Genomic DNA, 15,138 nt, shown 5'->3' with positions numbered 1-15,138 from the left:
TTTTAGTAATGGTTTTATTTGAGTTTTTTGGCTGTGTTATAGCAAATGTATTACTGTGTTAGTGTGCCTTGTTTACCACGTTTGGGCATGAGTCATCACAATGGAATGCAGGGCATCAACCAATAGGCATGCAGCTTTCCTCTATACTTCTTGCTGATTGGCTGTTGGGATTTAACTTGATTAACACCTGCACAGAAGCATTTCTGACAGTATGTCTGTATTCAAGTGTTTTGGTAGGTATTTCAAGCTTTCCTGCTCCAGCATTGGAATGCCGGGCATGGACGTTTTTTTTTATTTTGAAAATCAACAGTTTGCATTATGCAATTAAAAATCCTAACCAATAAAGTAGGGAATAGCTATCCAACTGTTGTTTTAGTTGTATTTTACTTCATATTATAGTTATATCAATGTAAATCATTGTTTTCCCTTGTGTTTCCCATTCTTTCCCTGCCATGTCGTAAAATGTGGTGAACCCATCGCTGTATTTGCTCCAAAGCAAATATTGGCCTTTCTAGTTGTTCTTGTCACGGTATTGGGCCAAAACTAAATACAGCGATATGTCAAAGTGGTAAACAAGCCTATCAAATAAAACTATAGATTAAAAAAGATGCTCATTTCATGTATAAGAAAATATTTTTGTTTCAAAATTCTACCCGTTAATAGAAAACGCCCGCTCAGACAAAAATCACGCAATAGACAAGTAACATGTGTATAGCTAATCATGCTTTGTAACTTTGCAAATATTATTTGCAAATATAATAGCTAAAATACATACTAACATTGCATATCAACTGACCAATTTCTGTCTGTCAGCCAGTTTCTCTTGTGAACTCGCCTACAGCCCCGCGTTCCGTTGCCAAAACGATTGTTATGAGTGGCGGGGCACAGCAGGGGCTTGTTTTTCAAGCACTGAATAATAACGACACTAAACGTACAGCGCCTGAACTACATGTCATTGGACCTGTTCAAGTTCGGATCACATGACTTAAACAGAGCGTAGCATTGAACTACGCTTTTTATCGCGTTCTAGAATCAGCGAACGATCTTGTAGGAGACAGTTCGGATGCAGAATTCCAAACCTGCCAACGTTATATTTGCATGTAATCATCCAGTCCTTTCTTTAGCTGGCATAGCTGGCATCTGCTAGCCTTCAGAGGCCTCTGCCATATTGGTTGAAAGAAGTTAATTGTACGGTCGACTACTTAGCGTTAATAGTTGGAATTTTGCGGTCACTTTCCAGATATTTACGCAATTAACACAAACAAGCACATATACTGTTACACATTTTGTGAAATACAACTAATATTTTCACCAGGTTACCCACAAAAGGCATAAATATTACACTCTGAGCGACTGATGCCATACTCTATTCTCCCTACTGTCGGTTTGACGTTGCTGGCTGGGGTTCCACAGAAGGTTTTGTTCTGAACATAGTTGTGTGCAAGAACCGTCAACAAAGTAATCATACACTCAAATCTGTTTGATTCGTTAGCGTGTTACAAGGTAAGTGACTATGCATAACCGGTAACTAACGATTCTCTAGAAAAAGCCGTTAAACGTCCACTTCCGGGTAGTCTTCAATTGCTTGGGCATTCCATCCGCCATCTTGCCAGCTCAAAGGTTTGTTTTCATGTCATTTTAACGTGACAAATTATTGATATTTTCACCTTGTGGGATAACAGATCTCGTTGGGAATGCATAACTGGATTTTTGAAAAATGTAGTTGAGGGTACTGAGGCAGCCCCGTAGTTTATATAGAGCCTGGAATCGTAACCATAAATGGTTTGATTGGAACGTGATCGTGACGCCAGATTAGCAAGCTGTGATGCGACCTCATATTACCGAATAACATTCGACCTAGATTAGAGGATATGCCCCAACAACGATGCTTTCCCTTGGCTTAGTGCACCATAATATAAAACCATCACACCGTGTAGTTTGTTAGAAACGGACTGGAGGTGTGTTTTGGTGAAATAACGCCCGCATAGAACGTTTTGTGAGGTAAAATCACATCGCCCCCCTCCCCCATATGAGGGAATGATGGGATAGGCTTTTGTTCATGGAGCACTCCACGCCACGAATTATCAACATTTTGGTCCCTGTTTTTCGAGGTAATTTACGTTTTTGTGAGGCCTAGATTATCAATAGGGTACGTATATTGTCTATGCACAGCCAAAAGTCTGTAGAAATGTTTGGTTCGTCTTCGTTATCTGTGTTGACCTTCTTTGTTTCCCATGTTGCTTGGTTGTTACAAGACAAAACCACAATAATGGGGTCATGACTCATGTTGTAGCCACAAAAACATCAACCGAACTCACCCCTATACGACAAAAACTCTTGACTTTATCCCTAAAATATGTTACTTAGATGCTTTAAAAACGCAGTAAATGAAGTCTAAATGGTTCTCAAGCTTTACAGATTGGCAAGTTAAGGTTTGTTTGTGTGTTGCAAGGGGGGGGGGGCAACATGTTTTTAGGAAGTGTCTATTACTAGTATATATGCTATGCAGAACTGTCCTTAGTATATACATGTAGATCAGTCAGCCATGAGTCAAGGATGGCAGCATGAGTCACTGTATAAATTTACACTCTAGTTGACATACAAAGGTACTTCTTCAACCTAGACAATGTGTGGTGGGTACGGATTGTTTATCAACAAGTCAGGGTGTTACGGAGGTACTAGGGAGTTGTTATTCCCTATGTTAGCGTTGTGTTGTGTCAGATTTTTACATTGTGTATAGATTAGAAGCCCTACAATGCATATGCTGGTGAAAAATATGCCTGTCTTCACACCTTTATTTTCTAACTTCATTATGTTGTAGATACTGTACATGTACTAGATGAAAAAAATTCTCAGTGCATCAATGTGCAGATATATACTAGTAGCTGTACTCTCTTAGTAATATGACTTGCAGTATAGAAGACAGTTGAAAGTGAGTTTTTGTTCAAATTTAGATGAATTTTTCCCCGAAAGACGGATGGAACAGATGGTTCTAGATCCAGACAGGTGTTAAAAATTACACATTAGTGTTGGTAATCTCCTCTTTATACAGCACATTGCAAGGTTTGGGACAATAATATTTTGATGATAAATTATTATATAATTCAGTTGAATGTAAGCAATTTATGAAAAAGACATATAGACATGTTGTTTATTAAAGAAAGCATATAATATTCTACATTTGTTTAGTCAGAACAAGAAGGTTTTAATCTTTGAACCTTCTTTCTCAGAAAGACTCAGGATTATGAATATGAAATTTGGGTCATTGTTGTAGCTGTATCAGAACCTAGCACACTTAGCAAGAAAGGTAGGGGTGACCTGGTTTGCTTGGGTATAAACATAAGCTGTAGCGAAGCTGCACTGTTACTTTTTTGAAAATGTATCATGCTTCAACTGGATGACTGCTTTACCTTTAGTAGGCTTTACCTACAGTATTCTATGTAGCTGCAGTGCTGTATTTATGAAGATGACTGCAAATTACAATTACATGACTCATTGTTAGATTCTGAGAAATCTCCACCTGCTGTGTGCATTTTGCAGAGACATTTTCAAAATTGTAGGCGAAAAACAACCTGCAATTTTGTGTCCGGACCAGAACCTAAACCTCTGAATTTGAGTTTGAATCTGGACTCTGAACTTAAGTTTAGGTACACATCTCTACTATATTATGATGTTAATAGATGTATTATTAGGTTGAGAAGGTTGTACAAAAATGTGGTGTAAAGACTTGTGTGTATGCAGAAAGTATGTCCGAATTTCAGTACAAAATTCTGACATTTACATTGTACAATATTGCAGATCACTGAAAGAAACATATTTCTACCACACTGCAGGTGCAGGAGTGCCATGTGACTTTGCAAAGTACCATGTACGCGTGTGATTGACCATGGAGGACACTCTGGTGGCGGGAAGAACACCACGAGTCGTTCGCGAGCGCGAGTGGGAGGCCGTCACGTCCGAGAGCCTGACGGAGTGGCTGCTCGAGGCCATCCACAAGATCAAGAAGCAAAAACAGCGTCCGTGTGAAGAGCGTATCTGCAATGCTGTTCAGGTAATATAGTCAATGTTTGCTTGGATTACGTGATGTAATTTGCAATTACAATACTATACCAATGGAATATTTTTCTAGTCAATTACAGTACAATATCTGTATCATGAGTCCCAATGTCTAGTGGCTTCTTCGAGTTCTTTTACACACCTATCATTGCATCTGCTTGGTGACTTTTTTCTTGTACTTCAGCTATTCAGAACATTCTTTTGTTCCACGTATAGGAACTGCTTGAAGTGTACTGTATGGATTAATAAGCTGTTGAAATGATTTTTAGAGATCCAAAATATTACAGCAGAAATGATGTTGAGATGTGTTGGGTCAACAGGCGAGTCACCGAGTAGCAAGAGACCTTATTCTGCAACACCTCGAGACCAGCGTTCAAGAGGGCTCCATCCTGAAGGTCTTCAACAAGGGCGTCTGCTCGTACAAGGACCCGCAGAAGTCCCCCGGGTCCAAGTCTCGCAGTTCCTCGTCTCACGCACACAAGGTGGACATTGTGAACCTGTTAAAGGATGCCATCTGTGAGCTACAGGAGCCGTCGGGGTCTATTCTCAAGAACATTGAGAAGTACCTGTGGAAAAAGCACCATGCCGAGCTCCGAGACAAGTCCGAGTTCAGCAACCAGCTGAGGCTCGCCGCGAAACGGGAGGTGAACGCCGGGCGTCTGGTGAAGGACGGGAGGCTCCTCAGACTGCCGGCGAAGAAACTGGACTTGGGCGCCGGCCCGTCGTGTTTCGACTATCTCAGTAGTAGCCCGTCTTCGCCGGGGTCGGTTTCCAGTATAGACATTGTTGTGCCTGATACAGACAGGACCAACAGAGTCATTAGTATGGAGGAAAAGGTAAGGATAGTGAAACCTGGGAAAGTACAACTCTATTCCGGGAAGTACATGAAAAGTAAAGTCAGTCTGTACTGTACAACTAATGTACAAGTAGATGTGCACTGTACAAGTAAATCTATAGTTCTGTACAAGTAAGTATACAGCTGCAGTACTTCCCTTCCCATGTGTTTTACAGTTTTAACTTGGTTATTTCTTGTGCAAAAGTCATGTAAATTGTGATAAAATTGTAGTTGATTTTGATAGTCATGTGAAAGCCTTGTAAAACGTTCTTAAAACTTGAAAAAGCGGTGTAAATTGTGTGCACTTGTTAGCTGCAATCTTGTGTAGCTATCTGTAACATATAACCACAAACATCTACATGTGTTTAATACAAGCATCGTGCGTTGATGATGACTGCTTAACCCTTTTCTTGACCATGTTCCAGCCGCGTGCGTCCCCCATGCCTGTCTGTTCCTTCTGCCTGGGCACAGCAGAGTGCAATAGGGACGGCCAGGCAGAGGAGCTGTTGTCTTGTGCAGATTGTGGCAATAGTGGTGAGGAAACTCATTTTTTCCTAGGACTATCTGGTGGAACTCACTGCCACTAAGTACAATAGAGGCATCATCACTAGATGCATGTAGTTTTATTTCTGAATATCGTTTGAATTTAGATGTACAAAGATTAGTTACTGGTAGTTGGTAACAAAGCGACAGAGTACTAAATGAAGAAATCACTATAGAAAAACTGAAGTACTCAAAATAGTTTTCTCAGCATGCATTCCGATTCGAAATTACTTGCACCAGGCAAAGTATACCTGCAACACTTTTCTTGGAAATTAGTACAAAATGTACTGTAAGTGCCTTTAATTTTGCAGTGGTTGTATTTCACGCTTGTATTGTAGAGGAGGTTTTTGCAGTGTTTTAAATTCACGGTTGAAACATTTCTGTAATACAGTACTAGAACTGTACTACTAGTAATACAATTCACGGTGTCATGAATTTGTGGGAAAAAATCACTGCAAAAGTTTCTGTATTTACAGTAGATGGGTATGGTTCTAACCTCAAACCATCTGTGTCTGTTCTTAGGTCATCCGTCATGTTTAAAGTACTCCCCACAACTGACAGCGAAAGTTCGCAGCATGCGGTGGCAGTGTATCGACTGTAAGACCTGTACTTCGTGTGAAAATAAAAATGATCTGGTAAGTGCATACATCTAAAATAGATAATTCTCTTTGTAGATTATGTTAACGTTGGCAGAAGGAAATTGTTTTTGCTTCAAACAAATAAGGTCGATAATCAGGACCAGAGGGTTGTCACCATGGTAACTGGTGCTGTAGGACTAGGAGACGTGTGGTGTTGGATTGCATTATGTAGCAAGTAGCAGGACAGAGTTTTTCAAGTTGGACTCCTCTCACCATATATATGACAGTTTATAACTGTTTTGGTGTTTTGTATACTAGGATGCTTTTGTCTGACCTGTTATATTACATACAGGATGCTTGTATCTGATCTCTGTTCTTGTACCTTGATAGGACAACATATTGTTCTGTGATGCCTGTGACCGTGGATTTCACATGAAATGCTGCAACCCTCCACTGACCAAGATGCCTAAAGGTACTGTGAACTGGTAGAACCAATAGTGATGCATACCGGTTCACTGGACTTGGATCCGGACTTGTAAGAATGTTTAGGTTCAAGTCCAAAAAAACCTAAAAGTCAAGAACCGAGTCCGGACTTATTACCATAAAAGACCATTTCACATACACCTTTTCTTTCCAAACCACCTAAAACCTTCTGTAGATTGCAAAATCTTGCTGCAAAATAAAGAGAAAACATTGCCATCGGGCATCGTCAAGTACTGGCCTCCATGTTATGTGGCCAAAGTTTCACCCAGACAACATTGCAAGGTTGCCAACATGCAATTTTGTATATGTCATGGGTTTAGGTCCGGACTTACAAGTCCGGAACTGAACCTAAACCTCTGGACTTGAATCCGGACCTGAACCTGAAATTGTGTTTAGGTATGCATCACTAAGAACCAACATATTGGCCAGGAAAGGAAGCCTGTTGAATGTATAATTTTTTCCAAACGAAAAAGGTCTAGTTACTCTAGTGCAGTGAAACCTTCCCAAGTGGCCATGTCTTCAAGGTGTTACTGGTAAAGTCTAAAATGTTTAGTAATTGTGATGTACATAGATATTTTTTTAACATAGTGAACAAGTCATAATTTCCCGATGAAAGGAAAAACGGCAGCTCTTGTTAAACAAGTGATTGTGAATAAAGAACATTATTGCTATTCAATTTTGATTTTCATAAAACCACTTCAAAATGTTATGGGTTTATGTCTCGAACAGAATGAATAGGACAAGTAGTACTTCACACTGTCTCTCTTGACTTGATATAATGGATTGTTGATGCCTGTAGGTAACTGGGAGTGCAGTTTATGTGAGGATCATCAGGAACCTGTGAATGACCAAGAGGAACTGAAGCAAGTGGCTAACAGTATCAAGAAAAAGTACAAGAAGAAAAGCTCAAGCACGTCACATATACCATTGTGAGTATAGTTGATGTGGTGCAGAAGTAACAACCTGTGGTGTTACATTATGTAGCAAGTTACAGGACAGTATTGGACGGGCTGGTCACCATATATATACACATGTATATGAATCCGTTTTAGTAAGAATAAACAGGGCTAGTTTCTTGGACTAAACCATGTGAAGGTAAACATAACGTATTTGCTTTGCAAATGTTACCTTTCTAGTTGTATACAGAAATGTTGGATACAAGCACTGGGTACCACAAGGTCCTACACTAATTTAATGTCCAATCCACTCATGTTGTGTGTTTTAGGATGAAGAATGGTGCAGAGGGGTCTTCATGTTCACAAGCCAGATCGAAGCAGCCTTACTTTGCAGACATCAGGGACAAGACCAAGGGACAAGGTAGTCCAGCTCACAGGAAGGACTCTTCCAAGGGGAGGGGGGGTCATGATAAAAGATTGTCCAGTGACGAAGGCTCTGTGGCAGCTAAACCCAAAGGTTTAGTTGACGGCCTTACCCGATTCTTTACACCTGGCAACAAGAGAAAGACGTCCCGGTCGCAAAGTGTCCATGATGATGTGTTTAGCCTTTCTTGTGATGAGGCTATCTTGACTGGCAGTGCCAGCCATGATGGAACCAATGGTCAGGAGGAGCCCATAACAGCCGCAGGCCTGGTAGACACAACCTTCCGACCGCAGGGCCACTATCAAACCCCAGGAAGAGGGCAGGTCAAGGGTCTGTTCGACGGACTTTCACACATTTTCACTACACAAGGGGAAACAAGGAAACGGAGCCTACCGTTATACGCCCCTCCGAAAAAGATCAGTAGACCAGACAAACACTTTGACACGCCGTTTGGTTTTCTCAGTTCAGAAGAGGGTTTCCAAAGTTCAGATTTGGAAAGTTGTGGGCAGGGGCCAGCTTTGGATTTGCTTGGTGAAACTCGGGATAAGGTCATGATGTTGGCGCCCAAGTCAAGACAGGATGACACGCTGGCTCCCGAACCATCGGGCGCTGGCAGCCCCTACAAGGGGCGTGGCGGAGGAAGGGACAGAAAACCGTTGGGTAAGAACTGCTCTTGTTTGGCCAGTCTGTCGTAAACCCATGCCGGCTGAGTGCACAAAACAGAGTTCAGCACTGGCAGAAGTCTAGCACTCTCATCTCTTCCTGATAACCTCTCTTATATATCATTTCCACGTCATGACTACTGCTAACACAAACTGCCAACTCACCCAGTTTTAAAAAGATGGAAGACATTGCCGTGGTGCATGCCTCCCTTCCTCTGTCCACGCTCTTGGCCGCCTGTAGGTGGTTTGTAGTGTGCTGTCCACACACTTCACTGTAGGTAGTGTCGCTCTTTCTGCTTCAGTCTTGAACTCTGTTTTCTTCTGAGCTACAGGGTCGTAGTGTCACGCTTTCTTGGTCACCTCTCTCGTGTGTGCAGTCGAGAAGTTTAGAGCTCTGGGTTTGTGCGATTGAGATGACTACTACAAAACCTCTGTTGGTACTGTCACTTAGGTAGAGTGGCTTAGCATTCAACACTAATGTTTCCATTCCTCACATCTGTAGTGAACAAAACACATAACCTGGGAGTATGTGGTGTGGAGGACCACTGTCGCCAGTTGTCCTCTTGCTGAAAAACGTGGGAACTTATGTTACGGAAGTGGACATTTTTTTTCTCCACTCCGTACTGTCTGTATCTGTTGTGACGGTGTAGACTGGATGGTGGAGAAACCTCACACAACATTTATTCGCGATAACGTTTACAGGAATTTGAAACTGACTGATTCAGAGATGGCTGTTGCACAAGAGTTGTCTGAGTGATACCAATACAATCCAGGTCAACCTATGAAGACTGGTGAAAATTGCTGATTTATGAAATTATTTTTGGTGGATGTATCAAAGCTTTTGTTGAAGTTCGAATTGGTTCCTTCCAAGTTATATGTTGTGATTTGATGTAGTCGGGAAATATTTTCTGAATCCATGAAAGTCAATTTTTGTATCCTTTGTTTCAGTACAGTTGTTGGTGTGTTTAAACAGAAATTTATCATATCCTCGTTTTTATATATTATTCAGAATTTCTGGAAGAAGAAAGTGTTAGGTTGTGTTGTGTTGAAAACTGCTATCGGAGACCCACATTGAGATCTCTCTATGGGTAGTTATAGTAACAACAGTACTAACTCATATCTAACTAAGAGCATGCTTCATCAGACACTAACTTATCTAGTGTGTGGCTTCAGCAATCTGACTGTAGACATCTATCATACTGGTCAGCACTGTTACAAACATACAAATTGTGTTTCATTTGGTATCTGCATTGATATGATTTCTGCTTGTGCACGTGTTTGGTATTTTCATAAGGCTCAATCATAGTTGCTGAAAGTGCTGCTTTTGTTTTTTGATGTTTTAGAAAAATCTGCAAGAAAATTCCCAATCTGACAAAAAAAATTTTTTTATGTGGCAGTTTTATGCCTCATATAAAGTGAACAATGTCATTTATACAATTTTCAGGAAGCCCGTAGCCGCAAATTGTTGCTCAAGTTTAAACTGTAATTTCCAACACAAGGAATTGGACAAGTTTCACCAATTGTCCTGTAAAGAAACAAGTTCTGATGAGAGCCGTACAGTAGTACAGTGTGACTAGGGTAATGCATGACGGAGTGTTTTTTCATCAGGGTCGGGCAGCGACAAGGCAGTTCTACCCGGAGTCAACGATGAGGACTTGAAACTCTTCAAGAAAGCTCAGGAAATCGCGTTAACGGTGAGTGTGGTAGTACTGTATGGACTGACAGTGTTCCAACGTATAGACACATGATGTCCACCTATATCTGAGAACATGGTTTCCTCACCCATGTATGTTTAATGTTTGAACTTGTAGTGAACGGTGACGATGTGTTACCTTCTAGGCTTGTATCATAAAATATGCAATGCACCAGCAACAGTCCTGGAAATGCAGCATATAACGACTCTGATGGAGCAAAGACAATGTCATGATGAAGTATAACATCAGCATATGGCAAAACGTACCGCACCTCTGTGATTTTTCAGGGTTTTTCATTGCATCTTTGGTTAACGTTGTGTTAAAATTTTGTTTATCTTTTCTGACACAACATATAAAAACTATGCTGGGATGTTGTCCTTAAATTTGCAAATACAACCTCAAAAGAAATGTGCCAAAGTGCTATCTACAATACTGGTTTTGTACAGGTGTAGTATGTTATGCCAAGGATATGCTGGTAAAATCTTGGTTCAGTGCGTTAAAACAAGCGTGATTTTGTTTTTCAGCAAATGCAACCCATCGCTCCAGAACTGTCTATAGAGGCAGGAACGCGCTGCCCCGCCGTCATCGAGTTTGGTCGACACGAGATTCACACCTGGTACTCCTCGCCATACCCACAGGAGTACGCCAGGTCAGTGAACAAGCCACTTCCCATCTACAGTAGTCCAAACAGTGTGTTAGCCTCCCTGAAATTTGTTTTTCCATCATTATGTTTACCAAAGGAAAATATATTGTTTTTACTCAGATTCTTCCTCTTATGTTCCAAACACTAGCCTCTGATCTGGCCAATGACGTGATTTGTTGACGTCTGTCACCATGGTGACTGGTGTTGGGTTACATAATGTTGCAATTTCATGGTCTGCTCTACTCCTGTCACGATATACTCGTAGTACATGTATGTGAATATGTATTAGTAAAAATTTGCAAATGTTATTTGCAAATGTTACTTCTCTAGTTTTAATTCAAATTGCTGTAACATGTCGAGCATCTAAGGGTTCAGGCTAAATGCTTCCAAAGGAAAAATTTTGAATTCCTGATTTGGAATGCTATTTCCTGCATTTTGAGGAACAGATTTTGCTGGTATACTAATCTTAGTTTAATGGCATTTTACTGAGTTTACATGCCGATTTCTGTCTGTCAAAAGTGACAGATTGGGCAAAATTCTTGTCTGTCACGAGCAGTAGAATTTTGTCAAATATCGGGGCTAGTCCGCACTAGCACTGTGTGTTCAAGTGCCATACTCTTCTCTTAACTGCGCAGTATAGAAGCAGTGTGTGAACTATAGTGGTTTAATTTTTATTTACTAAATGTCCTGCCAATATTAATGATGGCATTTCTATCTTTTGCAGGTTGCCAAAGTTATTCTTGTGTGAGTTTTGTCTCAAGTACATGAAGAGTAGAAGTATCCTCAAGAGGCATGTGGTAAGACACTGCACTTTCTTCTTGTTCAAGTTCAAACTTATTCAATCATGAAATTGATGTCTTTGTCCTGTTGTTTGGTTGTGGTTGGTGATTTGATTGATGAATCGTCATGTTTTACCTCCACAGATCAAATGTGGCTGGCACCATCCACCGGCCAATGAAATCTACCGCAAGGATAACCTGTCTGTCTTTGAGGTGGATGGTAATGTCAACAAGGTAAGACAACGTTTATAACGATCACACAACATTCAATAATACTCACTGTATTTAGAAAATGGAACAATTTGCAGTGAGATGTGTAACGGTTGGTTGTAACAGGTCATTTGGTGTAGTATTATATAGCCAGCTGTTGCTGCGAGCATACCTGCAAAGCTGGTGTGTTGCGCCAAAGGGCAGTTATACCGGCTATACAGATACAGGTACAGATGGGCTTGTGGCATGATAATATCATTGAAGGAAGAAGCAGCAGTGGCAAACCAAAAAGCACTAAGTGATTGATAGTGTCATGAATGTTCTATTTTACCAGGAGATCAAAACCGGAAGTTCCACTGCAGTACCATAGCAAGCCATTAGGGGGACCAATATCTAATCATTTTTAAATCTTATCAAGACCTACCCATCAAATATGAAGACTAATATATATATTAAGCCTTCTTGAGTTATTCTGTTGAAAGGACGACTGACCCCCCCCCCCACACCACACACATACATATTTGCTACTTAAAACATAACGTTGTAGGTTAAAGTGATAAGGAACTTTGTATTATGTATGTTTACCAACAATGTGTACTGTTTTTACCCTCCATGAAAATGGGGGTACTGTTTTTACTCCGTTTCATGTTTGGTCTGATATCTGAAGATCGGTGAGAAGGAACTGTACGATATTTGGCAGATTGATGGATGGGGCCTTGGAGATTGTGTAGGTTGACTTTGAGCCCCTGGTGATTGACCTTGGTACTGCAGTTTAATTTTTTTATTCTGTTGTTTTCGCGTTATGGACTGTTTGTGCGATATTAAGGTAGCATGTAGTTGTTATTACCATGGTTTAGTGGTTTAAATTTGGGTCCCCTAGCTGTTTGCGTTTGATATTTACAAAATGTTTAATGTTGGACTTTTTGTGTTGAATGTTTGGAAAATCTAGGGGATGGTTTGGTATGATTTTTGGTATGTGGGTAGTTGTTGAGTCTCTTTGTGTTTTGGAGTGCATTAGCAGGTTGTCGCATATTTTTATTGCTTGATTTAAAAGGATTTTCACTTTTTCACCCCTACTTCATAATAGGATGGTCTGTTTGACCCAAAAGTTGGGACAGAGTGTTTTTGTTTATACCTCCAGCTGGTAGGTCAGACCCAGGCAGCCCTATCTATTTTTACCCCTATAGAGTCTGCAGGAAAATAAATCTTGTTTGTCTGGTCTGCAGGTCATTTGTCTGGTCATTGACCTACATGTACAGGCAAATGTAGCCTGGGTACCATCCCCAGTAGTATATTCGCAAACTCTATAACAGTTTGACTCATAATATCTCTATTGAAATACACCAAAAGATTACAAAATAACAAGCTATTTCATGGAGGGATGATGTCTACGACTTCTCCTTGTTTTGTTTCAGATCTACTGTCAGAACCTGTGTCTGCTAGCCAAGCTGTTTCTGGACCACAAAACCCTGTACTATGACGTGGAACCCTTCCTGTTCTATGTACTGACTTTCAACGACAAAAAGGGATGCCATCTCGTTGGCTACTTCTCCAAGGTACCGTAAATGTATTTACTTTTGCGGTGGTTTTATTTTGCAGTTGGAGGGAAAAGCAGGTTTTCATGTAGTAAAATAGAACTATAAAACACATATTCGTAGTGTTATGATTTCACAGTAAGAAGTTACCACACAAAATGAAAATAAAACCACTCCTAAGGTTTCTGCTTTTACCGTAACTCACATTAAGGTTCAGTAACATTAATAATATTAATAGTAAACTCTGGAATGAGATCATTCCAGTGAGAAAATGGAATACAGCAAGAAAAATCTTAAGATATAATGTGAATGTACTAATCTTTTCGAAAAGGCTAACAGACTTTTGATATTTCAGGAAAAACACAGTCAACAGAAGTACAATGTGTCCTGTATCATGACCATGCCACACTTCCAAAGGAGAGGATTTGGACGCTTCCTCATCGAATTCAGTAAGTCTTCTCAACAAGGCCTTTGTAAACAGCATGTCTGTGTGTGGCGTCTGTGTGGTGTAGTGGATAGAGCGTCCGACTGTCAAGCAAGAAGACCCAGGTTCAATCCCCAGGGTTGGACCCAGACATGTCCGGACATGCACCCAGACATTGTGCCCTTGGGAAAGGCACTTAACATGCATTTCCCCCCTCAGTTAGAGGGAGCCCAAGCCCTACTAGGGTTTGGGTTGGCGTTAGGAAGAGCATCCAGCCGTAAAAATCCTGCTTCAAAAAAGACTTGTACTTGGTGCAAGCACGTCTAACCCCCGTCTAACAGCCAAGCTGATGAAATTGTTCACAGGAATTGAACAATTGTCACGGCTTAAGCTGTAGTGTTGACTCCAAGCTTTGTGTACAACTGTAGAGGACGACAAGAATTATGTTTTATATTATTTTCAGAGAAGGATAAAACTGGCACAGAAATTGGTAGCTGTTTTTTTTTTAAGTAACAGCAAAGATTGTATAACAAGGTGATTGATGTTGTTCTGTGCAGGTTACCTGTTGTCCCAGCGTGAGGGCCAGCCTGGGTCCCCAGAGAAACCGCTGTCTGACCTGGGGCGCATCAGCTACACCGCTTACTGGCGCAGCACCATCCTCGAGTACTTAGCAAAACACAAGGTAACAATGGCTAACATTATAAACTGTATAGTCATTTTTAATTTCTCAAATACAATTTCTTAAATGGCAAGGTAGTCTTGTGGTTAGGGTTGTTGACTCAGAATCTGAAGGTTCTGGGTTCTAATCCTTGATAGGCCCCACTATTGTGTCCTTGGAAAAGGCACTTTACACCTATTTCCTCTCTTTCAAGACTCGGGTGAAACCGTGAAAATGAGTTAGGGACATAAAGCCGGGGGCATCATTTTACCGGTTAAAAATTGGGAAAAAAATATTCGGAAACAGATAAGAATTTCTGCTCTCAACGCAGAGGTTTTAGTCCCTGAGTGTTGTGAAGTCAGTCTTTGTGATTTTCATGCGACTGATTGTTGTTTTACTTCCAGGGTGACCACATCAGTATAAAGGTCATCAGCGAGGCCACTGGGATGTGTCCACATGACATCGCAGCCACGCTACAGAGCCTCCATATGGTCACCAGGAAGGACGACAGGTGAGAGTTGGACAAAGACAGAAACCATTTCTAGTCATATCTGCCTTCGCAGAAGGAAAATATATTAATTTTGCTCTGTTTCTTCTTCCTCTTCCGTTCCAAGTAAATAAGGTCAATGACCTGGACCAGAGAGCTGTTACCATGGTAACTGGTGCTGTAGCAGACACCCTGTGGGATTACATTATGTAGCAAGTAGCAGGACAGTGT

The 15,138-nt window shown here is 40.9% G+C and overlaps 1 protein-coding gene across 4 annotated transcripts in view; it reads left to right on the top strand.

Moving 5' to 3' along the window:
• The first annotated feature begins 1,361 nt into the window (after positions 1-1,361).
• The window catches only part of LOC109485476 (histone acetyltransferase KAT6B-like), a 24,512-nt gene continuing 10,735 nt past the window's right edge, over positions 1,362-15,138 (top strand). The window contains exons 1-16 of one of the 4 annotated variants that reach the window (XM_019789124.1): positions 1,362-1,503; positions 3,834-4,051; positions 4,377-4,892; positions 5,317-5,425; positions 5,957-6,069; positions 6,403-6,484; positions 7,295-7,424; positions 7,721-8,475; positions 10,086-10,171; positions 10,696-10,820; positions 11,539-11,611; positions 11,738-11,827; positions 13,219-13,359; positions 13,694-13,787; positions 14,320-14,444; positions 14,825-14,931. In XM_019789124.1, coding sequence (XP_019644683.1) covers positions 3,887-4,051; positions 4,377-4,892; positions 5,317-5,425; positions 5,957-6,069; positions 6,403-6,484; positions 7,295-7,424; positions 7,721-8,475; positions 10,086-10,171; positions 10,696-10,820; positions 11,539-11,611; positions 11,738-11,827; positions 13,219-13,359; positions 13,694-13,787; positions 14,320-14,444; positions 14,825-14,931 — 2,711 coding nt within the window. In that variant the 5' untranslated portion in view covers positions 1,362-1,503; positions 3,834-3,886. The other 3 variants (XM_019789128.1, XM_019789126.1, XM_019789127.1) reach the window with 3 other exon arrangements.

Source organism: Branchiostoma belcheri, unplaced genomic scaffold, assembly GCF_001625305.1.
Source record: "Branchiostoma belcheri isolate BF01 breed outbred unplaced genomic scaffold, Haploidv18h27 scaffold76, whole genome shotgun sequence".
In the NCBI taxonomy this organism is placed as follows: Eukaryota; Metazoa; Chordata; class Leptocardii; order Amphioxiformes; family Branchiostomatidae; genus Branchiostoma; species Branchiostoma belcheri.
This window is presented reverse-complemented; position numbering and strand designations above follow the sequence as displayed.